At 40.3% G+C, this 23,351-nt stretch overlaps 1 protein-coding gene across 1 annotated transcript in view; it reads right to left on the bottom strand.

Moving 5' to 3' along the window:
• STAB2 (stabilin 2) overlaps nt 1-22,435 on the bottom strand; it is an 81,858-nt gene extending 59,423 nt beyond the window's left edge. The window contains exons 1-12 of the mRNA XM_059473091.1: nt 22,319-22,435; nt 20,035-20,168; nt 18,832-18,947; nt 14,200-14,285; nt 13,302-13,371; nt 11,452-11,547; nt 10,374-10,499; nt 8,725-8,921; nt 7,847-7,980; nt 3,168-3,301; nt 1,558-1,640; nt 760-909 (exon numbers count right to left, since the gene is read on the bottom strand). Coding sequence (XP_059329074.1) covers nt 760-909; nt 1,558-1,640; nt 3,168-3,301; nt 7,847-7,980; nt 8,725-8,921; nt 10,374-10,499; nt 11,452-11,547; nt 13,302-13,371; nt 14,200-14,285; nt 18,832-18,947; nt 20,035-20,168; nt 22,319-22,402 — 1,410 coding nt within the window. The 5' untranslated portion in view covers nt 22,403-22,435. The remainder of the gene's footprint in view (nt 1-759; nt 910-1,557; nt 1,641-3,167; nt 3,302-7,846; nt 7,981-8,724; nt 8,922-10,373; nt 10,500-11,451; nt 11,548-13,301; nt 13,372-14,199; nt 14,286-18,831; nt 18,948-20,034; nt 20,169-22,318) is intronic.
• Between the last annotated feature and the right edge of the window lie 916 nt (nt 22,436-23,351).

Here is a 23,351-nt window from a genome sequence, read left to right as displayed (position 1 = left end):
AATGCTTATCGAGGAAATGGGAAAAAATCCTTTGGATGAGGATCACATTCTTTTGCTTCAGGACAGCAAAATTCAGAACGGAAACAAAGGCGGGCCCTGAGGGGAATTCAGTGTACCTGAAAGTGTTGTGGTGACTGCTTGTAATAAAAATCTGTCAGGAAATGATTTAAAATATTGTTGCGCTGGAAAGGTCTGCTCCTATTATCTTGTGGGGCTCTAACCCATTTCCTTATGTTCAATGTATATTTAAAACAACAAAATGTTGCTGATTCTGCAGTGTACTGAAGCCTTCAGGAAACAAACAGGGCTCAGACAGCAAGGATATTTTCCTGTTATAAATAGAGTGTACTCATTGAACATACAAAATAGATATTTCTGCTCAGATGCCACTGATCTACTGCAAAACATGAGAAGTACTTGATTGATAAGAATTCCCTATTTATTGAGTAAGTAATTAAGTACTTATTTATTAATATGAGAATTTGTTGATAAGAATTGATAAGATTGATAAGAAGTAGTGCCAAGTCACTCAGCACTGATGCATGACTAAAGGTAACTGTTTTTTTTGCTGGTTTTAGTGGGAGCTTTGATGCCAGGGAGGTTTCAAGTTTGATTTGAGCTCCTTGTGGCCATGGCTGTGGTTTTTCCTAATTCCATTTATCTTCACCCTGATGTCTCCCTGCAGAAAGACCTTTCCTGCTCCTTGTGAAGGGAACAGAGAGCACTATCCCTGCTGTGGGAGGCTGAAAAGCCACTTACCTTTTCTCCCTTTGATATCTCTCCTGACTTGCCAGTCAAAGTATATATTATATTAGCATTAGTCAAGCTAGTGGTGTTCAGTTGACCTGCAATAATATGGAGTTTAAGGAAGTACTGGGCTTTCTGTTTATTTTTCAGAAGTTCCTTTACCTAGAAAAGCAGAGGAACAGAAATTTATTTCAATGCAGGCTTTATCTAAAAAAAAAAAAAAAATCACGGTGAATGCTTTTTTGCTCTCTTCAGTTGTTACATTCTGAAATTACATATTTTATCATAAAGTGAGGTGATGAGGTCTGAAAAAAGTGGAGACTCTCTTGGTTTTGGTTCAGCTCACATTTTACCCTTATGTAAAATGTGCTTCATGAGCAGCAGGTGCCTCCAGAACTGTCCTGATGTCAGTGGAAAGAGCTACTTAAATGTCAGTCTCTTTTTTGTTTTTTCACTAAAGCCATTATTTTTTTTATTCCCCTTATGACAAAGGTGGCCTGCAGGCCTTGCTGCTGACAATTCAGATCTTAGTCCAAGCCCTGGTTCAGCTGAGTGAGAAGACTTTGAGCATGGTCATGTTAAACAATCCAAAACTTAGCTTGGGGTATGATAGTGTTCCACCCTAACTCACCAAATTATTTTGTTTTTCTTTAAAGTGGGAAAAATGTGGCCTGTGGCCCCAGATTTAAATGTGACTGGAAGTGTACTAGAGCAAATTGTTTATATCTGCTGAATCAAAACACAACACAGATGAGATTTCTGCAGAAACCAAATCCCCCAAATGTGAAACCTTTCCTCTTGTTTACTTACATTTGTGCCTTTGAGTCCCTTGTTTGTTGGTACAAGCACAGTAAATGGTCTCAGAGTGCTCAGCTGCCATTCATAGGTATTTTCTTATGAGAAGAAGGAATAAAAAAAGTTTAAATGCCTATTGAAAACCTCATTTGCCAAAGGGACTGTGCAAAGCTGTGAAGGGAGAATAAGCAATAATAGTATCTGATTATTAAATATTAATTTAAGGTTCTAAAGTGTAAGCCATTAAAAGATGAGAAAACAGATGGGGATGTGAAATAAAGGCGCTGCTGCACATTTGACACAAAATGAGGCAAAACATTCAGGATGCTTCTGGCAGCCTGGATTCTGTGGCATGCAGGCCAGAGCAAGGACACAGAACCAGCAGCTTCTTTGGGGAACATTTAAATCAATTCAGTCTCTATGGGGTAAGAAATATGCAGCTGATAACCTGCTGGTACTGCAAATATCAGGTAACCAGAACTAGATGCACTGAAAGTTAATTAGGATTCATTTACTTCTCAGAAGCTATTTCTGTATCCAGGGCAGCAGCAAGAGAGACCACTGGTTCTTCAGCTGAGGGCATTGAATATTTCTGATATTCAGCTCTTTTTCTAGAGGTATAAAATCAGAACTGAAAAAATCTCTACAGTTGTTACAGGTGTATTGTACAGCGAATGTATCTCAAAATTAATATGCTGTCCTAAAAAAATCTATAAATTCTTAGCTTTTGGAATACATCTGTGTGGAGTGAACATATTTTAAGTTAAGCTGGTTATAGTGGTCAATGTGTCTTTGTAGCTTCTGGCAAGTTGATCATATGGCACATTTATGTCCAAAACTTAACCAAAGCACATGAAATCTGGGTTGTTGTTAGCTCAGCAGGCTGGGCACTTTTCAGACATGTGAGGAGAAATGCACAGAGAAACTGCACCTGAACTCTCACTGCTGAGCCAATGCATATTGATCCTCAGCACTGAGCATGAAAAGCTCTACCAGGTTTTGACCTTGGCCAGCTATGGGGGATTCTTATTCCTTCTGTTCAGGAATTCAGGGTCTTTATTTTAATTGCTGGGCTCTGTGGGAATGAGCAAATTATATTAAAGAGAAGGATTTCCCCCCCCTTACATTTACAAGTTAAAGTCCAAGATCCAGCTCAATTTCAGCAGTGTTTGTTCAAACCTCAAATTTTTGGCCATAGAGAAGATGATGAAGGCTGTTAGGTTGTTCAGTCCACCAGGTAACTGGGAATGCCAGTGTTTTTGGTGGACTTATGTGTGCCATTCTAGGCAAAATCTTTCTCCAAAACACTGGCGTCAGGGAGAAGAAGTGGGGTAACCCCGCTTGTCACACTGTGGGGCGAAATCCACCGGTGATGTTAAATGATGTGTGAGTGGTTGTGGAACATGTTTAGCACTTCTACAATATTCTTGCACTCTGCATTCATGGTGTGAGGAGCAGAGCAGCTTCAGGTGGTCTGAGGGGCTTTGCAGTGGGCAGCACGTGTGCTGTCATGCTGGGGGGCAGACAGGAGGATCAGCCCCCTGGGCTCTGCTTTTGTTCATTTACTCACTGAACCTCCACAGCCTCCCAAAAAACTCACTTCTTTACCAAACCAGGGCACTCACCCATGAGCAGGAGGCTGGATGTCAGCTTGCCCTGCCACTGTCCTCCCACTTGTGCATTCAGCTCCTGGAGGCGCTCCACGATGTTCCCATGGCACACGAATCCATTCCCCACGGAGCCCTCCTGGCACGTGCACCTGGGGAGGGATTGGCATTTCAGTTGTGCCTCTCAATAAACTGGCACCAGGTGTCACCTGCTCCTCCTCTGAAGGCGGTTCCAGGAAACACTGGTGCACTGGGGTTAATTCTCTGCTTTTGCAAGCTGTGAAGTGTGTTAGTGGGCAGGAGACAGCAGTGTCTGGCTTGCAGGACCTTTGAATAGAGGCAATATGCAGCCTCTGTTTCCAAAAGTGTTGTGGCTGCTGGAGCCCAGAAATCTACTGAATTTAGATAGAATGTAAGAGAATAGAGATAGTGCAGAAGGCAATCTCACCCCTGAGGAGTTGCAGCTGTGCTAATCACCAAAGATTAGGAACACCTGCCCTTAATGGGCCACAGGTGTGTCCAGTGAGGATGAGTGCTATAAAAGAGTGGGTTAGCTGGGTGAGGAGAGGTGGAGTTTGTTGGCTGTGTTGTGAGGAACTGCCCATGAGAAATCACCAAGAAGGTATGGAATTTTTGCAAATAAGATAAGAAGACCTGTTCTGTTTGTGGGTGAGAGAGCAGAGAATAAATGTGTCAGGTGTGGCTCTTGCAGCAGGGAGTCTGTTTTGTGAAGAGCTCACTCATGGGATTTGGCAGGATTAATGGTAGTTAAGGGTAGTGATAGTGTAGCCACATTGCTCTTCACAGAGAAAAGCAAGGTGCAACTCTTCCCAAGAATATTTCTGAGATTCACATTCTCTGAGCCTCAGAGAAAGGAAAAACAATTCTTATCTCATTTGCTGTGCCCGTGTTTGTGCAAAAGTAGAATGCAATATGGAGATTGTTTACCCAAAGTGATGGTGTTTTGTTTCCTTGGCCTATTAGGGCCAAATGTGTGTATGTGTAGGGACTGTGGGCTGACAGTCACAAGATTTTGTGCAGTTGTGTGCAGAGTTGAGTGCCTGGCAGATTCTGTTTAGATGTAATATAATATAGTATAATAAATTAATTAGCCTTCTGATGAGATGGAGTCAGATGCATCATTCTCTCCTCCTCGCTGGGGGCAAAAATATCTTCTGTAAGATAGCAGCTCATCAATCCCTGCAATAGCTGCATTGGTTTTGTAGAAAAAGTTTTTTTTCCTTTCAACACAAAAAAGTGGTGGTTTGTTACCCTGCCCTTTAAGTAATGCCACCATTTTGGGCATTAATACTTTTATTTTTAACATTATATTTTTTTCTGCTGTAGCACAAAATCTTGTGATTTTTTAGATGTAGGTGTTGCTGCTGCTGTGTCTCTTCTGAAAATGGAATTATTCTGTAAATAGCATCTGATATGTAACACCCTGTCTGTTTTCTGGGGACTCCAGCCTGTGGGGGTACCAGTGGGCTGTGCCTGGCCCAGTACTCTGGGTGCCTAAAGCAGACCCAGGTCACAGTGCCCATGAAATGGACAGACAGACACTGGATTAACAGTGCCCTTCCCAATTAAGTCTGCAGCATGTTCAATATTCATATAAGCTCTAACCACAATGGTTCATCTCTCTGGATATTTGTTTCCTAATGGCATCACTGGAGAAGGAACATTACTGAGATGCCCTTTCTATAATTGCTCATTTGCATGTGCTGGTTGTTAAAACCCCACCCCTGCCCCTCACACCCCACAGCAGCACCAGCCAGATGCCAGACCCTCTCCTTTTTCCCATCTATGGTCTCTGCTGCAGTGAGAGCCATGTTATTGGAAAGTCCCAAGTCCCTGCAATCTGGGGAGCTGCATACAGGCTCAGAGGAGCATTGAGATTTTGGCCAAGAGTGTCAAGCTTTGACTTTGTTCCTGGGTAAAAATGGCAATCTGAAAGCAACCTAAATTTTTAGGATGCTATTCTGAGGGTGAATCCACTTCTTTGTAAGGGGATCTCTTGAGCAGAGAGAGCATGACTGTGGAGCCTGGATGAAGGGTTTACAGCTGGGAGAGAGGAGCAGCTGCTCCTTGGGAGCTGATCCATTTTTTCTGGTGGGGCAAATATTGCTGAATTGCTGTAGGTAGCTCCCTTCCCCTTCTGAACAGAGAGGAAAACAACTGAGGCTTCAAAGGAGCTGAGAAATAGCAAAGTAGAAAAAAGGAACTACCCTTGAAATATGGCACAAATCAGATCCAGGTTTCAAAATAAAGCTCTCTTCTCTTTTTCATCCAATGTTCATAAAGAAGCAGGTGTTTAAACATAATGACTTTTTGGCTATCATTTCTGGGGGCACAGTGAACTGCAGAAATGCCTGCATGGTTTGAAACTTCTCTTCTGAGGACAATACTGCTCATAACTGTGCAAGCATCCAAGTGACATAGCTTGGATTTGTGTGCCAAAGGAAAGCATTGAGCAGTTACAGATTAGCACCTATTGCATGGGATTGAGCTCTTCAACCTGTGTGCTTCCTCACTCCTTTTGATGGAGAAATTGATTTTCTGTGGCTGGGCATGGGGAAAACCAGCAGGACTGGAAAAGATGGGAACTCTCACCACTTCAGCTTATTCAGGGAAGAAAAAACTCTATTTCTCTGGAAGAGGAAAGCTCAGCTTTCTGTCTCCATTTTACCAAAACCCTCTATAATATGATAGAGTTTTGGTTTATGAAGCTACTAATTTCCACATTGAAGACCTAGAGGAAAAATAAGAGTGGCATTAAGAGAAAATAATAGAGTTTAACTGGCAGTAGGGCAGCGCTCCTTGGAAACCAGAGAGGTTATGATCTAATATGCAGTGTATTTCTGCATTGGCTGGGGCTACATAGGTCCTGGGCAAGGCTGATCACTGTGCTGAAGCTACAATAGAGAAAGGGTCAGCACTCATTCAGGAAAAATCTGCACGGGAACATAAGACAAAGGCAATTGTGATTTTTGAGGAGTTTGCTGTGTTATAGTCACAAATCAAATGTTTGGGGTTTTTAAATCTTTGCCTGTATGAGAGATTTATTCCTGTACAAATAATTTAGTTCTGGAGAAAGTAGAACTGTCTGTGTGAGGAATAATAATAGCACAACTGTATCCTTCAACAGAGCAAACCAAAACAGAAATGGAAAGGAAACAATGCAGTTTTGTGGCCTCTGTTATAGCTCTGTGTTTTAGAAAACAAACAAACAAAAACAACCAAAAAAGCCCTCCCAAAACACACTTAAAATCTGATGCAGCCAAAATGCAGTCTGTCACTTATCAGATCATATTTTTTTGTGCCCACAGTTACAAATTAATGTTTTTCTTTTTAAAGTTCCTCTTTCATAAAAGCATTTTCCTTAGCTCAAGTTTTATTTCAATCCCACTCTATTCTTCTGTACTTTTTTTGCCATTAAATATCTTTAAATAGATGATGTGCAGAGAATTTTTATTGTTCTATTCCATCCCCAGTAATAAATTTTTAATTTTCTTATTCTAAGATTCTCAAAACTTTCTCAGCTTTCAAAAATTGTTTTACAATGGTGAAACAGTGACTAATTAGGGGAAAAAAAACCTCCTGATTTTGAATTTTATTTCAAAATTTCAGCTGCTGTTGTGCAATATGGCAGTACTCTATACTAAGTGTTGTGTGAGTCTGTAGTGAGCAGTTTGAGTAGCATGTTTTGCTGTAGAAGAGAGAGAGGGGACATTCTAGATAAATTTCTTTGAAATGCACAATATCTGATGCAGAAGTGATGCTGGTATTACCCAGCCAGGAAAGCTGCATGGTGACACAAGGGCTGGCAATGAGAATATTCTCCTGAGAGAATGCTTTCTGTCCATGGATCTAGGTGATAATTTGTTCCTAACTTACAATAAATGGCCTGTGTTGTCCTTCATGTTCAAGCTCTCAGCTCCCAAAAACTGTTGTTTCAGGCACTTTAACCCAGTACCTGCCATCACTGGGCTATAGAAACATATAAACCAAATTCTGTGTTTTAAGAGAGCTTTGTAGAGTTTAGTGCCACCTGTGCCTTTTTCCTAACATCCATGCACAGCAAAATGCAAGTCTGCCAGAGGTTTTGCAGTTTCCCCCTTGCTTGACTCGAGGTTTTTAGCAATCTGCTGGGGTTGGTGTTGCTTTCACAGCCTGGGGGGCAGATTCCCTGGCTTTGTCTGAATTAGTGCACTCAGAAGGGGCAGGGCTCCAGTGCTAGCCCATAATTAATGCTGATTAATTTTCAGCATGCTGCCTGGTGTGTTTCTGGCCCGCACCAAGGAGCATTTTCCCTGGCAGTGCCCAGGGAAAGCATGTGCCAGGGACTGCTGCCAAGAGAAAGTTACTCTGTTTTGGAAGAGACTTTAGCTGTGAGACAGACAATGCTGCTTGCCCCGAGGAGGAGAAAAGAGGTTTTGGCCCCTTTTATTTACTAGTGTAGAAATGACCTCTGAGTGCTTTAAAAATAAAACTTAATTGGTATTAGCAAATGGCCTGCTGAAATCTATCACTGTGTTAATGGCCCTAACCCCATTAAATCTTGTAATTTGTCCTTGATAAAGAAGCCATTAAAGATAACTTCAGGAGGTGTCCAGCTACAGGATTTGTTTTAGCAGCCTATTTACTGGGGAAGGAGGGAGAAACTATGGGAAAATTTCAAAAGCAAAAAGACTCACGTAATCTGTCCTGGTGCAACTGTTGAGCATTTGGCTTTTTTGTGGCAGGTGTTGTTTGTTTCACAGCTGTCCATCATGCTGCAGCCTTTCCCAGGTACAAAGTTGGTATAATGCTCCTTGCATTCACAGTGGGACTGAATCAGAAGGATGAGAGAGGGGAGAGAAAATTAGCAGTGCAGAAATTGTGGATTTCAGCATAATTTCTGAAACTAGAGCTTGAACACAGTGTCTTAGCTAATTACCTGGTGAGTTCTGACACAAATATAAAGCTTATATTTGTACACACCAGCCTGTGTTTCAGCCATGTGCACTTCACTGAGACATGACCATGAACTGCAAAAGAGCCCTGAATGATTAAGTCCCTTTTTGGCTCTTCAGGGTGTCCAAGCAAACCCGGCCTTTTGAAGCCTTGCTTTTTTGATGGTGCAAGTTTTACACACAAAAATTGGAGCCAGTTCCCAACACCATGAATAATAAGTAGTCTTTGTAAAGTGCTCTGTTCATTGATTGTTTTCAAAGACTCAGATTGCTTCTTTCCTAAACAGCCCAAATTTAGACATGTTTATGTATTACCAGTATAAGGACCCTGCTGGTTCTACAAGTCCCCTGTGTCAGAGAGACAGAATTTAACAGGGAGAAGATTTATTTCTGTTGCCTCCATTTTGGGAGGGCAAATCAGAGTGAAAATAGTCACAGAAAAAACAACACTATTGCCTTCTCTATTTTCAGAGAGGAGCTAAAAGGACTCCCTCCTGGTCAACAGCAGGGTTTAGGGTAAAGTCAAGAGCAGCATTTGAATTCCTTGGGAGCTGTTTCCATACCCCCATGGCTTCTTTTTGGAGAGGAAGCATTGTTTCTTTTTGGGCAGTCACACTGACCTTTCCTGGCCCATCGTAGATGCAGGTGCTGGACTGTGCAGGGCAGCCCCCGTGTGCTGCCTGGCAGGGGTCTATGGGCAGGCAGATTTCACCATCCCCTGTGTAACCTTTTCCACAGGTGCACTTGTGCTGGTTTGGCCCCAGGTAAACGCAGTCGGCGTTAGGATCACAGACCTTGCTGGAGCACGGGTTGATAGCTTGTGAAGAAAGGAGAAAAGTAAATGAATCATTGCCCACTGTTCTAAAAGTGAAGACAAGGGTTCACCAGAGCACCTCCATGCCAAACAAAGCCTGGGCAGACTAAACTTTTCACAACAGCCAAGTCTGAAATGTTGTGGCCGCGTGGAGATGGGAGGGAGGAATGTGTTTATGCTAACATAGCAACCAACTGTTTGCTTTTGAGCAGAAATGATCTCTTAACCTGGCAGATCGAGCTATAAACAGATTAAAGCATGTAACGTGCTCATTAAAATATCACAACTATTTCCTTGTTCTCTGGTGGGTTTTAACTAGAGAAGGTCAGGTGGGAGGTACGAGGTCTGTGCAAGCTTCAAGCACATGTTAGATCAGTTGGAAAATATTTCTCAATACAATAGGCCTTCACTGCTTTCTTTCCGGTAGTTTAACAACATAATGTCATCAGTTCAGCTCTGTGGAAAGCTGTCCAGCAGGCACTTTAGTCCTCCACACTCTTCTGCTTTCAGGATGGCACTAGAAGCTCACTAGTTATTTTCATGAACCAATTTTTTTTGAGGCAATAGCATTGCTTGTTCTTTTTAAGATCAAGCAGTGCTTAGAGAGCATCTTCTCACACCTCTGTGTCCATGTTAGGTTACAGTTAAGCAAATATTGTATCTAGAAGGTGGCATGCCTTGGAGACACCTAAAAAGTGATGCTTCTCACTGTTTTCCCCTCTTTTCTCCCTTGATTTCCCCTCAGCTGAGACTGATCTGAGCCAACCTCTTCTAAATTGTGCTTCCAGCATTAGATTAAACAATATTCTTTGTTGCAATTAGTCTAGAAAGAAGGACTGGTACCATAAGACATAAAGTGAGTAGGGAAAAAAAATCTGACTCTTAAACAGTTAATTTGGGCATTGAATGACAAGTTGAGTCTATAAAGACACCTCTAAGGTAGATTTTACCTGTAGCTGGGATGCTATCAGCTTTGTTTCATGAAAAACAGGAGGGCCAAAATGAACTTTACTTGTCTGTAGAGCTTGTGCTTGCTGATGGAGCTGAGCTGTCACAGGATGGATGCTGAATAAATACAAGCCCTTGGTTGCTGTTGTTAGGGAAGCAAGCTCTGAGGCTGAGCTGTACCAAGCAAAGGGATGTGAGAGCAGTGGATTTGTAAGCACTGATGACCCAGTACCCACCTAATGTGTTTCAAGAGAGTTTTAGTCTAGCTTTAGTCTGATTGCATTTAGTCTGCATGGACTGTAACTAGTTGGCAATTGGATGGATGGGCTTCTGAAGTACATTTTAGGATTTTGTTTCTTCCTGAAGGAATGTAGGTTGTCCTTTGCAATACCAACCCAAAACAAAAATTAGATGGTGAGATGTGGCTCAAAACCACATTCCATATCTGAGCTATAACACTAATGGTGGCGTATTTAAAGAACCGGGGCAGACATGGGAATTACTCACGTTCACATCGGGTACTGTCCCCGTGGAAGCCGGGCAGGCAGGTGCATTCCAGCTGTTTTCCATCCTCCCCTGAGGCAGCACACCTGGAGTGGGCAGGGCACCTCAGTGCCTCACACTCTGCTATGGCTGAGGGACAGGGGGACAGGTTAAGCTGTGCCTGCATGCTCTCAGTCTTTGAGCTCTGTGTGTGCAAACCCAGGGCACTGGGAATATTTCTCTGCTCTGGGGTGCCCTGACCCCCAGGGGAGCACTGACTTTGACCCTCATTCATGGAGGAAGTTCCCTAGACTTCAAGATAGACCAGAATCCACAAAAGTGTGAAATAGATTATAGAGAGTAGTGTAGCTGTATCAGCTGGTGAGAAATTTAGGTTTTGGGATTTTTAGTATGTTGTGGATGGAAGCAAGAAGGAGGGCACAGGGCTCCTCTCCTCACACAAGCACCTATGAACTAACATTACATTATACAGCCTGTTAATCACCACCATCAGCCTCCAATGACTTAGGCTGACATACTACCCAAACAAAGGCTTAACCCCTTGAGCATCCACTGACCAATCTCCTCTCCTCTGCTAGTCCTCTCATGCTGACTCCTGCCCCTCATGATCATGGCAAGCCAAAACCACCTAGAACAAGAACCTGGGTTTCTTTTTCCATGCTTCTTTCTTCTTCCTGGGTTTGGGTGGCATTTTGTAATTGGGCGGAAAAGTCTGCATTGCAGCAAAGTCTGCATCGGGGCTCTTTGGGATCAGTTATTGGGTTAGAAGGGAAAATAATCTAGGTGCCAGTTCTTAGTTGGATAGTTATTCTTAAAAGACCTTGCAACAAGAGATTGTTGGCCATTTTGTGCCTTGCTGCCGAACTCATGGTTGTGAGACTTTTTTACTGATAAGAAATAATCAACACCTGAGTCCAAGCCTGAACTACTGTGTCAAGTGCCTTCAATCCAGACCCACAGAAACCAATAAGGTTCAGCCTGTGTTTGGTTGCTCTTGCATGACTAACCTGAGACCAATTCATCCTCACCAGTCCCACGTGTATCCCAGCTGTTGAAGACATCTGTAGAAAATGCTACTTACGCTGGTCACAGAGGAGCCCTTTGTATCCAGACAAGCAAGTGCAGCTCCCATCCCCTGCAATCCCACTGTTGCACACTCCGTGAACGCAGCCACAAACTGCAGGGAGAAATGGAATTGCTTTGCTGAGCAAGGATGGTGCTTGGAAAGCCATCATTGCTCATAGCAAGGTGTGTCCTGGCTAGCAGCTTTGGCCAAACCAAGCTATGACCTGAGGCCTGAATTTAGGGTGAGGTGATCAGTACTCGCAGTTACATATATCAGTAAATAACATGAATTTTTGAAGGCTGTTAACAGCCCCAAGTCTGAAAATCTGCAGAACACACACTGTAAACAACACTCGTTGCTAATGTCATAAAACTTGCGAAGTTTGAGAAACAATCTGAATTCAAAATGGGATATAATGTGTAACATAGACCTCTTTATTATCAGTTAACCTGTTGTTTGATTTGCTTCAACTCTGTATCTCTCATGAACCCTAAGAAGAGATGAGATTTAAGACCTTTGTTTTCTCCTCCCTAAACAGAATTTATTTAGTTAAAAGCATAATTTATCACTGTAGAAGTCTCAGACTTCTCTCTTCCTGTAGTATCTCATTTCTGGTTATATTCTGGTTATAAACCCCGTGACAGTATGCACACAAGGTGATGCATTCACAGTCCAGGCAACTACGAGACCCTTTTTGAAGCCTTAAGTATTCTGAAAAAGCTTTATAACTGCTTGAATTATGGTAATGATGCTTTTTAAAAAGATCATTCAGAGTTACACTTGGAAAAGTCCAAAAGAGGTGAAGAATTGTATTGCCAACTTCATGTTTAAGCTGCAGTGATGTAGCATATCCTCTTCCCCTTAAAAACATAGCTTGTGTTCATGCAAATTACCTGCACTAATTAACAACCTTCTACCTATCTTAATAGACATAATAAAATAGACATGAAAACCAGGAATGTCTAAGGTATTACTGAAAAGCAGCCACAAATGAGCACTGTTTATATTTTATTAATTTTAGAACACTTGGAGGAGCTCAAATATCTGACAGCTGAAGTATAATATATTGCTTAAATTAATATGCAATTGAATCCTCCAGTAACAACTTGAAAAATAATTACATTTATGATATTAAATGCATTCAAGTACCTTATTTTCATGAAAATGCTGGCTCAGTTACATTTCTGTGTATCAACACTGGCATCCAGTGGACATCTGATAGAAAAAGGGTCTTTGAGCCAGCAGTGGTGTAGGATTAGTGGAGAAAGGCTGACACAGATTATTTAAATTCAGACCCTTTGAGACTCCTCAAAAATAACATTATGTAGATCTTGAGGGAAGAAAAGGAGTTTTTACTTTGAGATAAGCAACTATTACAACTTAAGAATAAGACTATTTAAATTTTTTTCAGGCAGTTTTGTGGTTTTTCAGCATGATTTTCAGCAAGGGTCAGGAAGGTAAAATAGCAGAGACCATTAAGAAGCGAGCAAAAGTGGAAGATGTTATGTGCATATATACACTTGTGATACATAAACATTTTAGAAAGTGTACCTGGCTTCAATTGCTCCTTCAGACTTCCATTTCTGATAGATATGTGGCTAATCAGCGAATTCATCAACCACCCAAACCCCAAAACTAAAATAAACACATCCTTTATCACACTTTTGACAGAACTGTGGATCTCCCTGGCACAACATAGAGCCAAGAGCTCTCTTTCCTTTCCCCATTTTGTTCTCTGAGGCAGACAGCAGCTCTTACTGGGAACTCTTTGGGCCCTCCACCCATTTCACTGTGATTTCTTATAGTCTGAATACAGCTTTCACTCCCTTCTTTTCCCTAATCAAATAAAGCGAGTTCAAATTTACCTGATGTGCAGTCAGGACCAAATAAATTGTCTTCAGCACATTTTTCACAGGCTGTCCCACCAAATCCTTTCTGTGAATCACACAATGGAAATCGAAACTTAAGTTTCTCATCTATCTTTATACAGACAGATATATGCTTAGCAGGTTGAAAACAGCATCTTTTGCTGCCAAAAGAAACCCCCACGACAGTTTCAATCAATAGCTACCACAATCTAGAAAACATTGTCTTTTGAACAATCTTGCCCCCACATCTTTTAAAAAAATACTTTGTAGATCTTCAAATCAGGTGTTCTAAATATCAAGGTAACAATAAAATACAATAATCAAGCCTAGCATACAAATCAGGCTTACAATTGTTGGGTTGTATTTTCTGGCTGCTTCTATCTGTGTCTCTTTTTCGTATGTACCCAGAAGAGTATTTTTGATGTAAAGTAAGGATGAACCAGTAGAGGGGGAAGTAAAAAAGATTAATTTTTTTAAACTAAAAATCTGTTTGCCTGAGGTTAAGCACTACACTTTGCACTCTCAGCAAAGGAACAGTGTATGGAGAGTATTGCCCCATGTATAAGTTCTTTCTATTTAGGGCAAAAGTCACAAGTTTAAAATCTAAAAAACAGGAACAGAGCACAATTTAAAAAACAGAGGAACTCAGAACACCTGTCTCAGCAAGGCAAGGTAGAAGAATTTCTTAATAATTTCACCCGAACATGCTTAAGTCTGGAGAAGTAATAATGTGAAAATTAATGCAATCCAAGCAAAAAATGAACTCCAAGGTGATAATCACTGCTGTTTCTGGAACATTCCCTTTAATGTGTGTATAGAGTAGAGCATACATTACTCCTTAGGACAGCTTACATGCTATTGTTGATTTGGTTTTCATTCAAAAGAGAGAACTCACCTGACAAGTGCATGTTCCATTCCCAGCCATGCCCTGCGAGCAGCGTCCTCTCCCATTGCAGGGTGATGCAGCTCCCCCTGGACATGCTGGAAATGACAATGTTTGAGCCATCAGCCACCCTGCTGTGACCCTTGTGCTCCCCTTGCACACAGGTGACTGACCACCTTGGCAGCTGCAGGGTTTTGGGCTAAACAAGGACTCTGTTTTGCAGCTGCCTGAATCTCCTCGCTGGAATCTTAGCATCAGCAGAGACCACCACCCTCTCTTGTCTGGGAACTAAGGCTCTGTGTGGAAACCCACAGGAAATATTTCTCTGTCTGCTCTGGGGTGCCCTGACTCCCAAGGGAGCACTGACTTTGACCCTCGTTCATGGAGAACGTTTCCTACACTTCAAGATAGACTGGAACCCACAAAAGTGTGAAATAGGTTATAGAGAGCAGTGTAGGTGCATCACTTGGTGAGAAATTTAGGTATTGGGATTTTTAGTATATTGTGGATGGGAGCAAGATGGAAGGCACAGGGTGTCATCCTGGGTTTCTTCTTCATGCTTATTCTTCCTTCTTCATGGGTTTGGGTGGCATTTTGTAATTGGGCAGAAAAGTCTGCATTGCAGCTCTGTGGGATCAGTTATTGGTTTATAACTGATATTGGGTTATAAAATGGGAAATAATCTTGGTGTCAGCTCTTAATTGGATTAAAAGACCTTGCACCAAGGGATTGTTGGCCATTTGGTTCCTTGCTGCCAATGCCACAGTAGTCTGACTGCTTTACTGATAAGAAATAATTAGCACTTGAATCTGAACATGAACTACCATCTCAAGTGCCTTCAGTCCAGAGAAACCGACAACTGGTACCCCCACAACTGTGGTCAAAGGATTGAACAAAAAATAATTCTCTTATTCTAAAGTACCACATGGTTTTGCTCCTGCTGATCCCCCTCTGTCTGCACCACCCTAAGCTGTTGACTTTTCTGGCACAAGTGGAGCTTGCCTGAACACTCCTGTGTGTTGATGTAACTCTGATGGATTAATAGTTTCCTCTCAGGATTTTATTTTATATTATACCCTAAGTTAGGGTATAATAAGCCTTGTTTCCCTCCCACCAAAAATTGCATTTTCTTTACATGGGAAATTTCCCTTTTCCCTGCTACCTTCATAAGACTGTGATAATTGATTCAAATAATATTGGAAATTGAAATCTCTAGATATCTCACAACCAAATCCTGTCCAAGGGGCTGTGGTCAGTAATCAAACTTGTGTGCCAAAGGTGTGTTATGCTCTTCAGTACCTCTGGTCCTAAAACCATGGTTACAGGCAGCAGTACAGAAGGTGAGACAGTCTGAACAAAAACCCCAGACAGCAGGACGAGATAAGAAAAAAAATAACCATATTTATAATAAAAATAGTCTAATTGTTTTGTCTAAAATGTTTCAAGATTCAAATATTTACTGAAAGATTTCCTACAGGAAATGTATATTACAGTGGTTTTTAGTCAGATCATTCTGTCAGGTTTTCTCTCCTATATGGATACTCTTATTTTTCATAGTTTTCCTGCCCCTCCTTGGAAATGATGTATTAACTCTCTTCCATAAGCCTTTCCTTCCTGTATTTAGAATTCCCATTAAGTACCATAATTTTGTTGCAGGTGGCATCTAAATATATCAAACTCCTACTGGCATCACAGGTACTCTGTTGACCCTCACTAGTGGATTTATTACTTATAAAGAGTCTCAGAGTTTGTTCTGTGTGGGTGGGGATGGACAACACTGCATTTATGCTCCCCCTGCCTAAGTTAATCCTGATTTAGAGTATTTAGGTAATGTGGAAGTTTTAGTAAGAATGAATTTGATTTGGACAGGGTGATGAGCAAATAAGTGGATGTGCATATGTGTACACTTAATTCCACTGAAAGCTTTGGCTTTCTACCACTTGTTAATATTCCTTAATTTATTCCTTAACGTAGTCTGAGGTCTACTGCATCTGCCTAAGCTTCTTTTCAAAAAACAGTAAATTTAAAGATGAAAATTAAAGTGCTGTTTATCTCATACGCGCTGAAAAAATAAGATGTTTTAAGAATTTAGGTTAAATAATTACAAATGAAGGAAAGTAATAAATACATATACTTTAATCTTTAAAGTGGCTTTTAGTGAATGTTGTTTTCTGGCTGCCATATGACAGCTAAATCTTAAAGATTCATGGCAGCTGTTTAATAGTTGCACAGAATATAAAAAAAATATACTTGCATTGATGTCTTTATTGAATGTGCAAGGATAGAGAAAACTCAGAGTTCAAGGTATAATTGCTATGAAAAGTTACTTTAAAATTGTTAGCAAAGCAGGTTTTAGTTTTACCCTTGGCATTCATTCACTCCTTGTCTTCACTGCATCTTGTCTCTTGCTTTGATAGCAGCACCAAGGGACAGCTTTATCAGCAGTGGGGTAAATTACAGATTGTTGAACAAGTTTGGCCAGGCAGATAAAGAGTTTAATGCAAGCAGCAGGGCCACAGGAGGCTGGGACACTAGAGCAGGGCTAGCACAGTCCCCTGCTGCCACCCTGGGGAGAGGCCAGACCTTTGCTTTTATTGAGAATGTTTCTTGAAAAGCAGTAAGAAAGAGATGCTCTGGCTTATCTCTTAACAGTGCAGAGGACAAATCTTTGAATCTAGGCCAAAAGAACCTAAATCTATCAGCATTTTTCCCCTTCATGGAGTTTAATTCAGCACTTTCCAAGTGTTATCGAATAGAGCCTCTTAAAATACTTCCCTTCACCTGACTCCCTGTGAGGCTGAAGCAGTGAGTAGTACTTGAAGTATTTTGAACCATATAATTTGATAGTATTACATTTATTATCTTTCCTCTTTGCCTTTATTTTTCTTTGAATACCCCCCCCCCCCCCCCCCCCCTTTATTCTCACAGTCCTTTCTGCTCAGTTGGTCATGCCATACACCTTTCAGGCTTTTTTTAGGAGTCATGGAAATATTTGCCCAGAATGGGAATCTCTGCAGGGGTAGGAAGCAGCTCCTGCTGCACCTGAGCTCCTCCAGCTGTAATACCTGTGGCTGGATGATAGTATTGAAAGGCTGTGCTCTTTCCCCCTGGATCTTTTCAGATCCTCTGCTTTTCTCTTTTTGACTTTATGGCCTTTTGCAGAAGGATTGGAGTGCAGCTGGGTAGCTTGGTGTGCTTCGTGGGGAGGGAAGGGGACAAAAGATCTTTCATTCACACTGTGTGTTTCAGCATCTGCTATCATTTAAGGAAGTCAGAGTGCTGTCTAAGACCTAATTTTGTCCTTGCTATCAAATGATAAATGTAAAGCAAGCCCCTAGTCAGGGATTTTTGCCCAGCCTCAGGAAGGACTGTCTTTCCTCCAAATATTTCAACTTGTGCCATATTCTATTACAGAGGTTGTGATAACGTGGAGATAACTATATTTTTCCCTCCAAATGAAGGCAGAAACAATGCTGAGACCTTGATTCTTTGCTTTTTGGGGTCAGGAAGTTTGTCCAAAGGAAGAGAGGGCTTCCTTGCCTTGGCAGCCTCCTCCACACAGTGGGGCAGGCAGGGCTCTGACTCTGGGGCAGGGGCTCTGATGTCCCTCCAGAATTACTGATGTCCCTCCAGAAATACTGTGTGGCTGCCCAGAGCACCCTGATCACGGCAGGATGAGCTCCTGGGCTGCATTTGGAGGTGGGGAGGTTAAACCACCCCAAAGTGACTCTCTTCAGGAGACATAACCACAAACTGTGCGCTCAGCTCTTTGCCTGGCTTTTCCCTTGAAGCTGCTTTCCTCTAGTAGATAAATCAATGTTGTGACTTATCCATTTATCTGCTATTTGCCTTTAGTAGATAAATCTCTTGTGTTTAAATAACAGCTTGGGCTGAAATTATAATTTTTTTTTTAAAAATCTGTTTTGTGGACAGACATGGAAACAGACCTTGAGGCCATTAACTAAAGGAGGAAACACTCTGGCTGGGTAGGGAAACTTCCCCTGTGGGTCTGGATGCCCATCTTGGTAGCCTGAGATTTGATGCATCTGTGGAGATGCTGAAAAGCTTTTCCTGAGAAAAGGAGCAGCAGTAGGGGAGGCACTCCTCATTCCCTTGCTTCAGCATTCACAGGCAGTTAAAGGAATAGTTTCAAGTTGAGCTAAAACAAAAGATCCTCCCTGCATCACAAAATCAAGAATTAAAGGGATTTGGAAATATTTCAGGTGCAGATGAAGATGGTTTTGACCTAAAATTAAACATTTAATTTGTGGTTGTAAAATCTTAAGTTTTAAAATCCATTTTGGTGGCCCTCCTGTGTGAAATAATTTTGCAGGCATTGACTGCAATGATTTGTTTTGAAAATCTCAAAATCTAGGAGGTTTTCTGAGGGTCTCTTTTCCAGGCTCTTTTTTCTGAGTCTCTTTTTCACTTTTCTATGAATTTTTCATTGTAAATAAAAAGCTGAATTTTAGCTGAAATTTTAGCTGCATTTTAGCTGAAAACTGCTATTTATTTCTACTTTCATAGCAAGCTTGGAGGAACAAACTTCTCACAGCAATATTTTGTGAAAAGAAGAAAAGTTGCTGCTTTATTTCTGTTTAAATTCTGTATGAAAATAAAACCCCAAAGCCCAAAACAACTCACCCATGCAGTCTGGGCCCCAGTGTCCCTGGCAGCACTCAGGTTGCTCAAATTCCTTCACACAACGGTGCCGACAGCCCGAAAAAGAAAGTGTGTGTGTTTTAGTTTCCAGGTAATACCTGTGGGGAAAAAAGAAAAATGTAGAGTTGTTTTAAAATACTTAAAAACCTCCTATGGAGGGGGAAATGAAATTTTTAAGTTCTTCTCCTTTCAGTGGCAGACAAGAGAACTTTAAGCTTGGTTGCATTGATCTACCTTTTTTCTTCTTCATTAAAACATGCAGTGGATGTCAAGGTCTAAAAAGATCCTTGGAGCTGTTTCTTTTGAACAATGTATTTATCTTCCCACCCCCAGCCTAAATAGAGTCCATTTCTCTAATTTTTGATTTGAAACAGTATTTTAAAACTTGTTTAATATCAAGTTTCTTTAAATTCTAAGTAAGCTGAAAATAATTTTTCTCTAAAATAGTTGTATTTTCTATGAAATACTGCTTCTTTTCCCCAATTGGAATGGCAAGATGTCACATTGGTATTGAGATATCTCTTCTTGCCCTTCATCCCCACAACTCCCTGATCTAGAAGTGTGAAAAATACTTTATTTATATGATATAGAATATTAACACCTAAATATAGTATGTAAATTTATATTTTTGTATCATTCATATCAAGTATGCAGAATAAATATAGCAGAGACTATGATTCTATTCAAGAGAAAATCTGTTAGACCATCAATAGCAATGTTTATTTTCCTCTTCTATCACTTGCTGTTTAACTTCAAGCATCAAACACCCTGAATGCACCTTGAGTTCTGGAGTTGGTGAAGCCAATGGTAAATGTTCCATAAGAAAATTGCACAGACTAGAGAATTTTTTGTGTATTAATATTTTATAATATTAGAAACAATATTAATATTAATTCATATCAGAAAACTAATAATAAATATAATATTAATATTTATAATAATATAAATACACTATTAGAAAAATTAATATTAATTAATATTACTATTATTGAATATTAATATTGGTGAATAGTAATATCAATAAAATAAATACAATATTAGAAGAATTAAAGTATCAATATAAGTAAATAAAAACAAATTAAAATATCAATATAAACAAATACAATATTGGACATAATAATATTAATTAATATTAATTAATATTAAAAACAGAATTAATGAGAAAAGCTCTGGCAGAGGAGATACCTGCAGTCTGGTGTCCCAGTCCCATTGGTAATTTTGGTGTAACCAGCAGGGCACTGGGTGTCAAGGTTTAAAGAGCAAGGCACACATTTGGTTTTCATTCTAATGAGCAGCTTTTGGTCACATTGCTTCTTCACCTGCAATAGGAGCAGAATAATTTACAAGAAGGAAAAACACTACCCCAAGTGACATTGCTGAAAAATGACAAGTTTAACTCAGCTTTGTGCTCACTCACAGATCTTTTCTGTTCAGCAGGAGCTCCTTGTTTTGGAGCTAAACTAGGAAATAGACCACATATTAGAGCTTTTCCTGCACAAAATATGTCCAACCACTGCAGGATAAACCCTTCTAAGTGTAATATTTTTCCTAACAATGCTTTATCAACAAATGCTAAGTTTGTCAGACTTAAAAGACAAATTACAGAGACAGCATCAGCCTAGGGAGTGTTAGTTCCAAAGCTGCTGACAAGTGCCTTGCCCTACTAAGGCAAAATTAAACAAGGTGTGGAGGAGGCAAAATTAAATCAGCACCACCATACTGATCTAAAGGGCTATGGCTGGTATTTTCAGATTGGTGTCAAAGAATGGCATCTTGCTTTGCATTCCGATCTGGTGGAGATTTTGGGCCTGACCCCACTACAGCACTCAGAGAAGAGCAGCCCCATATTTTGTTTTGTTTTGTTTTAACCTGTTTTTATGTGTCTATTTTAAAGCAGTAAGTCTTTGCTGAACTGCATCTAATATTGCCTTCATCTTCTTCTTGTTGGTATTTGTAGAAGTAAGTTCCCCATTCACAAATGGTGAAAAATTACCTAATTCAGAGTATGATTTTTAAAAACCAACAGCATAACCCTGTGCAGCCCAGACCTTCTGGGCACTCATGGGATGCTGCAGCCTCTGCAGAACCTCACAGCAGCTCTGGGAGGTACCCAGGCATCTTGGGCAGGAATTCCACAAGTCCCATGGTGGTTCTGGATGAAGCCCTCACTCAGTTTTACAGCTGGGCACTTCAGCAGCAAAGTGTGTGAGGATGTATCACAGACACTGATAAGGAGATTTAACTCCATAACCTCAGAGCCACTATATGTGATTGCCACCACCCACATAAAACCACATTTCACCATCTATTTAGTTGTCAAATTTTAGTTTTCAGAAGTGCACTGTTGAAACCTGACCTGGGTAACAATGAAATATTGGAAATCTTTTTGTTGTGTAGATGCTTTTCAGGTGTCTTTGAAGTAAACATGTGACCTTTTCCCAGATGGGGGTATAAAGTGAATACAGCTTGAAAAGAAATTTGGTTGTCATCCAAAAGGCACTCCACCAATTTTTCATTTTTGGAACAATAAAATTAATTGGGTGTTTTGAAAAGGAAAAATTTAAATAAAAATAACTTATGCCCTTTCTCTACCACCAGCCGTAAAACACTATTTGTTTTGGAATGGGAACATTATTTCTACTTTCTCCCAATTCCTCATTTTCCATTTTTGTTTTTAGAGAAAATGGAAGAAAGTTGACTTTTTAGTGACTCTTCTTTTAGTTTTCTTTTTTTTTAAGAAAAACAAATTTCCCAGTACTTTTTTGTACATTTCAGTATGTTTCCATTTAAAAACTGCAACCAAGCAACAACAATAGCAAAACACCTGAGTGTCTTCTCCCTTCCAATTCCTCTCTATCTTTTTATTTCCTTTTCTAAATCTGTTCTGCCTCTCTTCAAGGGTGAAGAAAACAGATGTTGTGAAATTCCACAGATTCACAGTATTTGTACATGACAAATGCACCACTTTCCCAAACGTCTACAAACCCTTTAATTATGTTTAAACTTTGTGGTTTTACTTTACATAGCTCAATTAATTTGATTTTTATCCCTTACCTGTCTAAAATAGCTTTTTCCTCCTTTTAGCTAGAATTATAAAAATTTATAATTTTTGCTATAGAAAAATTTCTGCTTTCATCTTTTGACTTACCAGAAATCCCAATCAATTTCTTTTGATCAATGCATCATTTACAGTCTTTTACCACATATGCCAATTTTAGAGACTTTTTCAGTGCACTCATGCTATATCATTTTAGCCAAATTCTCATACAGAAAAAACAGATACATTTCTGTTATTTCAGAGGAATTACTGAATTACGGATCTCTCAGGTTTTAATTCATTGTCATATCCACCAATGACTGTTAAAGTGGGTTTTTCTGCCATAAGATACAGTATCTGATAACCATTCTCTCTATAACACAGAGTAATACAGACAAATAATTATCCAATATGTAAAAAGCTGCTTCTTACCTCATCTTGGACTTGTGATGTCAAACAGAGTTTCAATGCAACCAAAAAAGCAAAAAAGAGTAAAAACCCTGGACTTTTTTCCATTGTGAACTGGACTTTTTTCTTTCAGAGCCGTCCAAGGATGAAAATTCAAATTTTGACATGAAATTATTGTTAGAGGTGCTGTTTTTACTGCATTCTCAGGCAAATACTTTTAGCAGGGCTCCTGTCTTCCCCAAGGTAAATGAGTGAAGGATAAGGCATGCAGAGCTTGGCTAGGCAGGAGAGATTCCAAAATACAGGGAATTTGCTGAAAGCTTTCACTGGAAAGCTGAATAAAGCCTCCCTCACTGAATGACAGGATATCCTGACAGGGCTCCCATCATTTATTCCTCTCTCTGGAGCTGCTGACAGTACAAACCCAAGGACACTGAACTGTTATGACAGAGGATGATTTTAGGTGAGCAAGGATAAGGGGCAGGATAAAAGCTACTGAGCTTTTCATTATTACAGTTATTTAACTGATCTAAGGGAGAGCAAAGGATCTCTGGAAGTTGGCTTATCAGCCCTAATAACATAAGGATAGATCACCCCAATGTGGTTCTGGGAGAAGTACTACAGATTTTATCTCAGGAGGCCAAAAGAACCTCTTCCAGATTTGGTTAGCTACATAAAAAGGGGCATATTCTTCTCCCTTTTTGGTATTTTTGTTAAATCATTTTGACTGATTTTCTGGAGCTAAGCAGAAGAAAATTGATTCAGCTGTATTACTTGAGTATAGCTGGGAGAGATGAATATTCAGACGTTTTGAGTATTTTGATTTGCCAAAAGCAAGACTTATTCTTTCTTCTCAGAGATTTTCAGCTCATTTCCAGTGCTGCTCTTTGCCACTGCTCTGGTCAGCCTTGTGCAGGTTCTCTCATGCCTCAAATACCCAATAATGTGGCTCCCTCCAGTTTGTCAGCTTTGCCTGGTCCCCCAACCTTAGAATTTTTTTGTCATTAGAAGGTGCCTTAATACAAAGCTGTGTAACACCCTATCTTTAAATCTGTGG

Source organism: Ammospiza nelsoni, chromosome 5, assembly GCF_027579445.1.
Source record: "Ammospiza nelsoni isolate bAmmNel1 chromosome 5, bAmmNel1.pri, whole genome shotgun sequence".
In the NCBI taxonomy this organism is placed as follows: domain Eukaryota; kingdom Metazoa; phylum Chordata; class Aves; order Passeriformes; family Passerellidae; genus Ammospiza; species Ammospiza nelsoni.
Note: the sequence above shows the minus strand (reverse complement) of the source record. Positions and strands in the feature narration are given on the sequence as shown.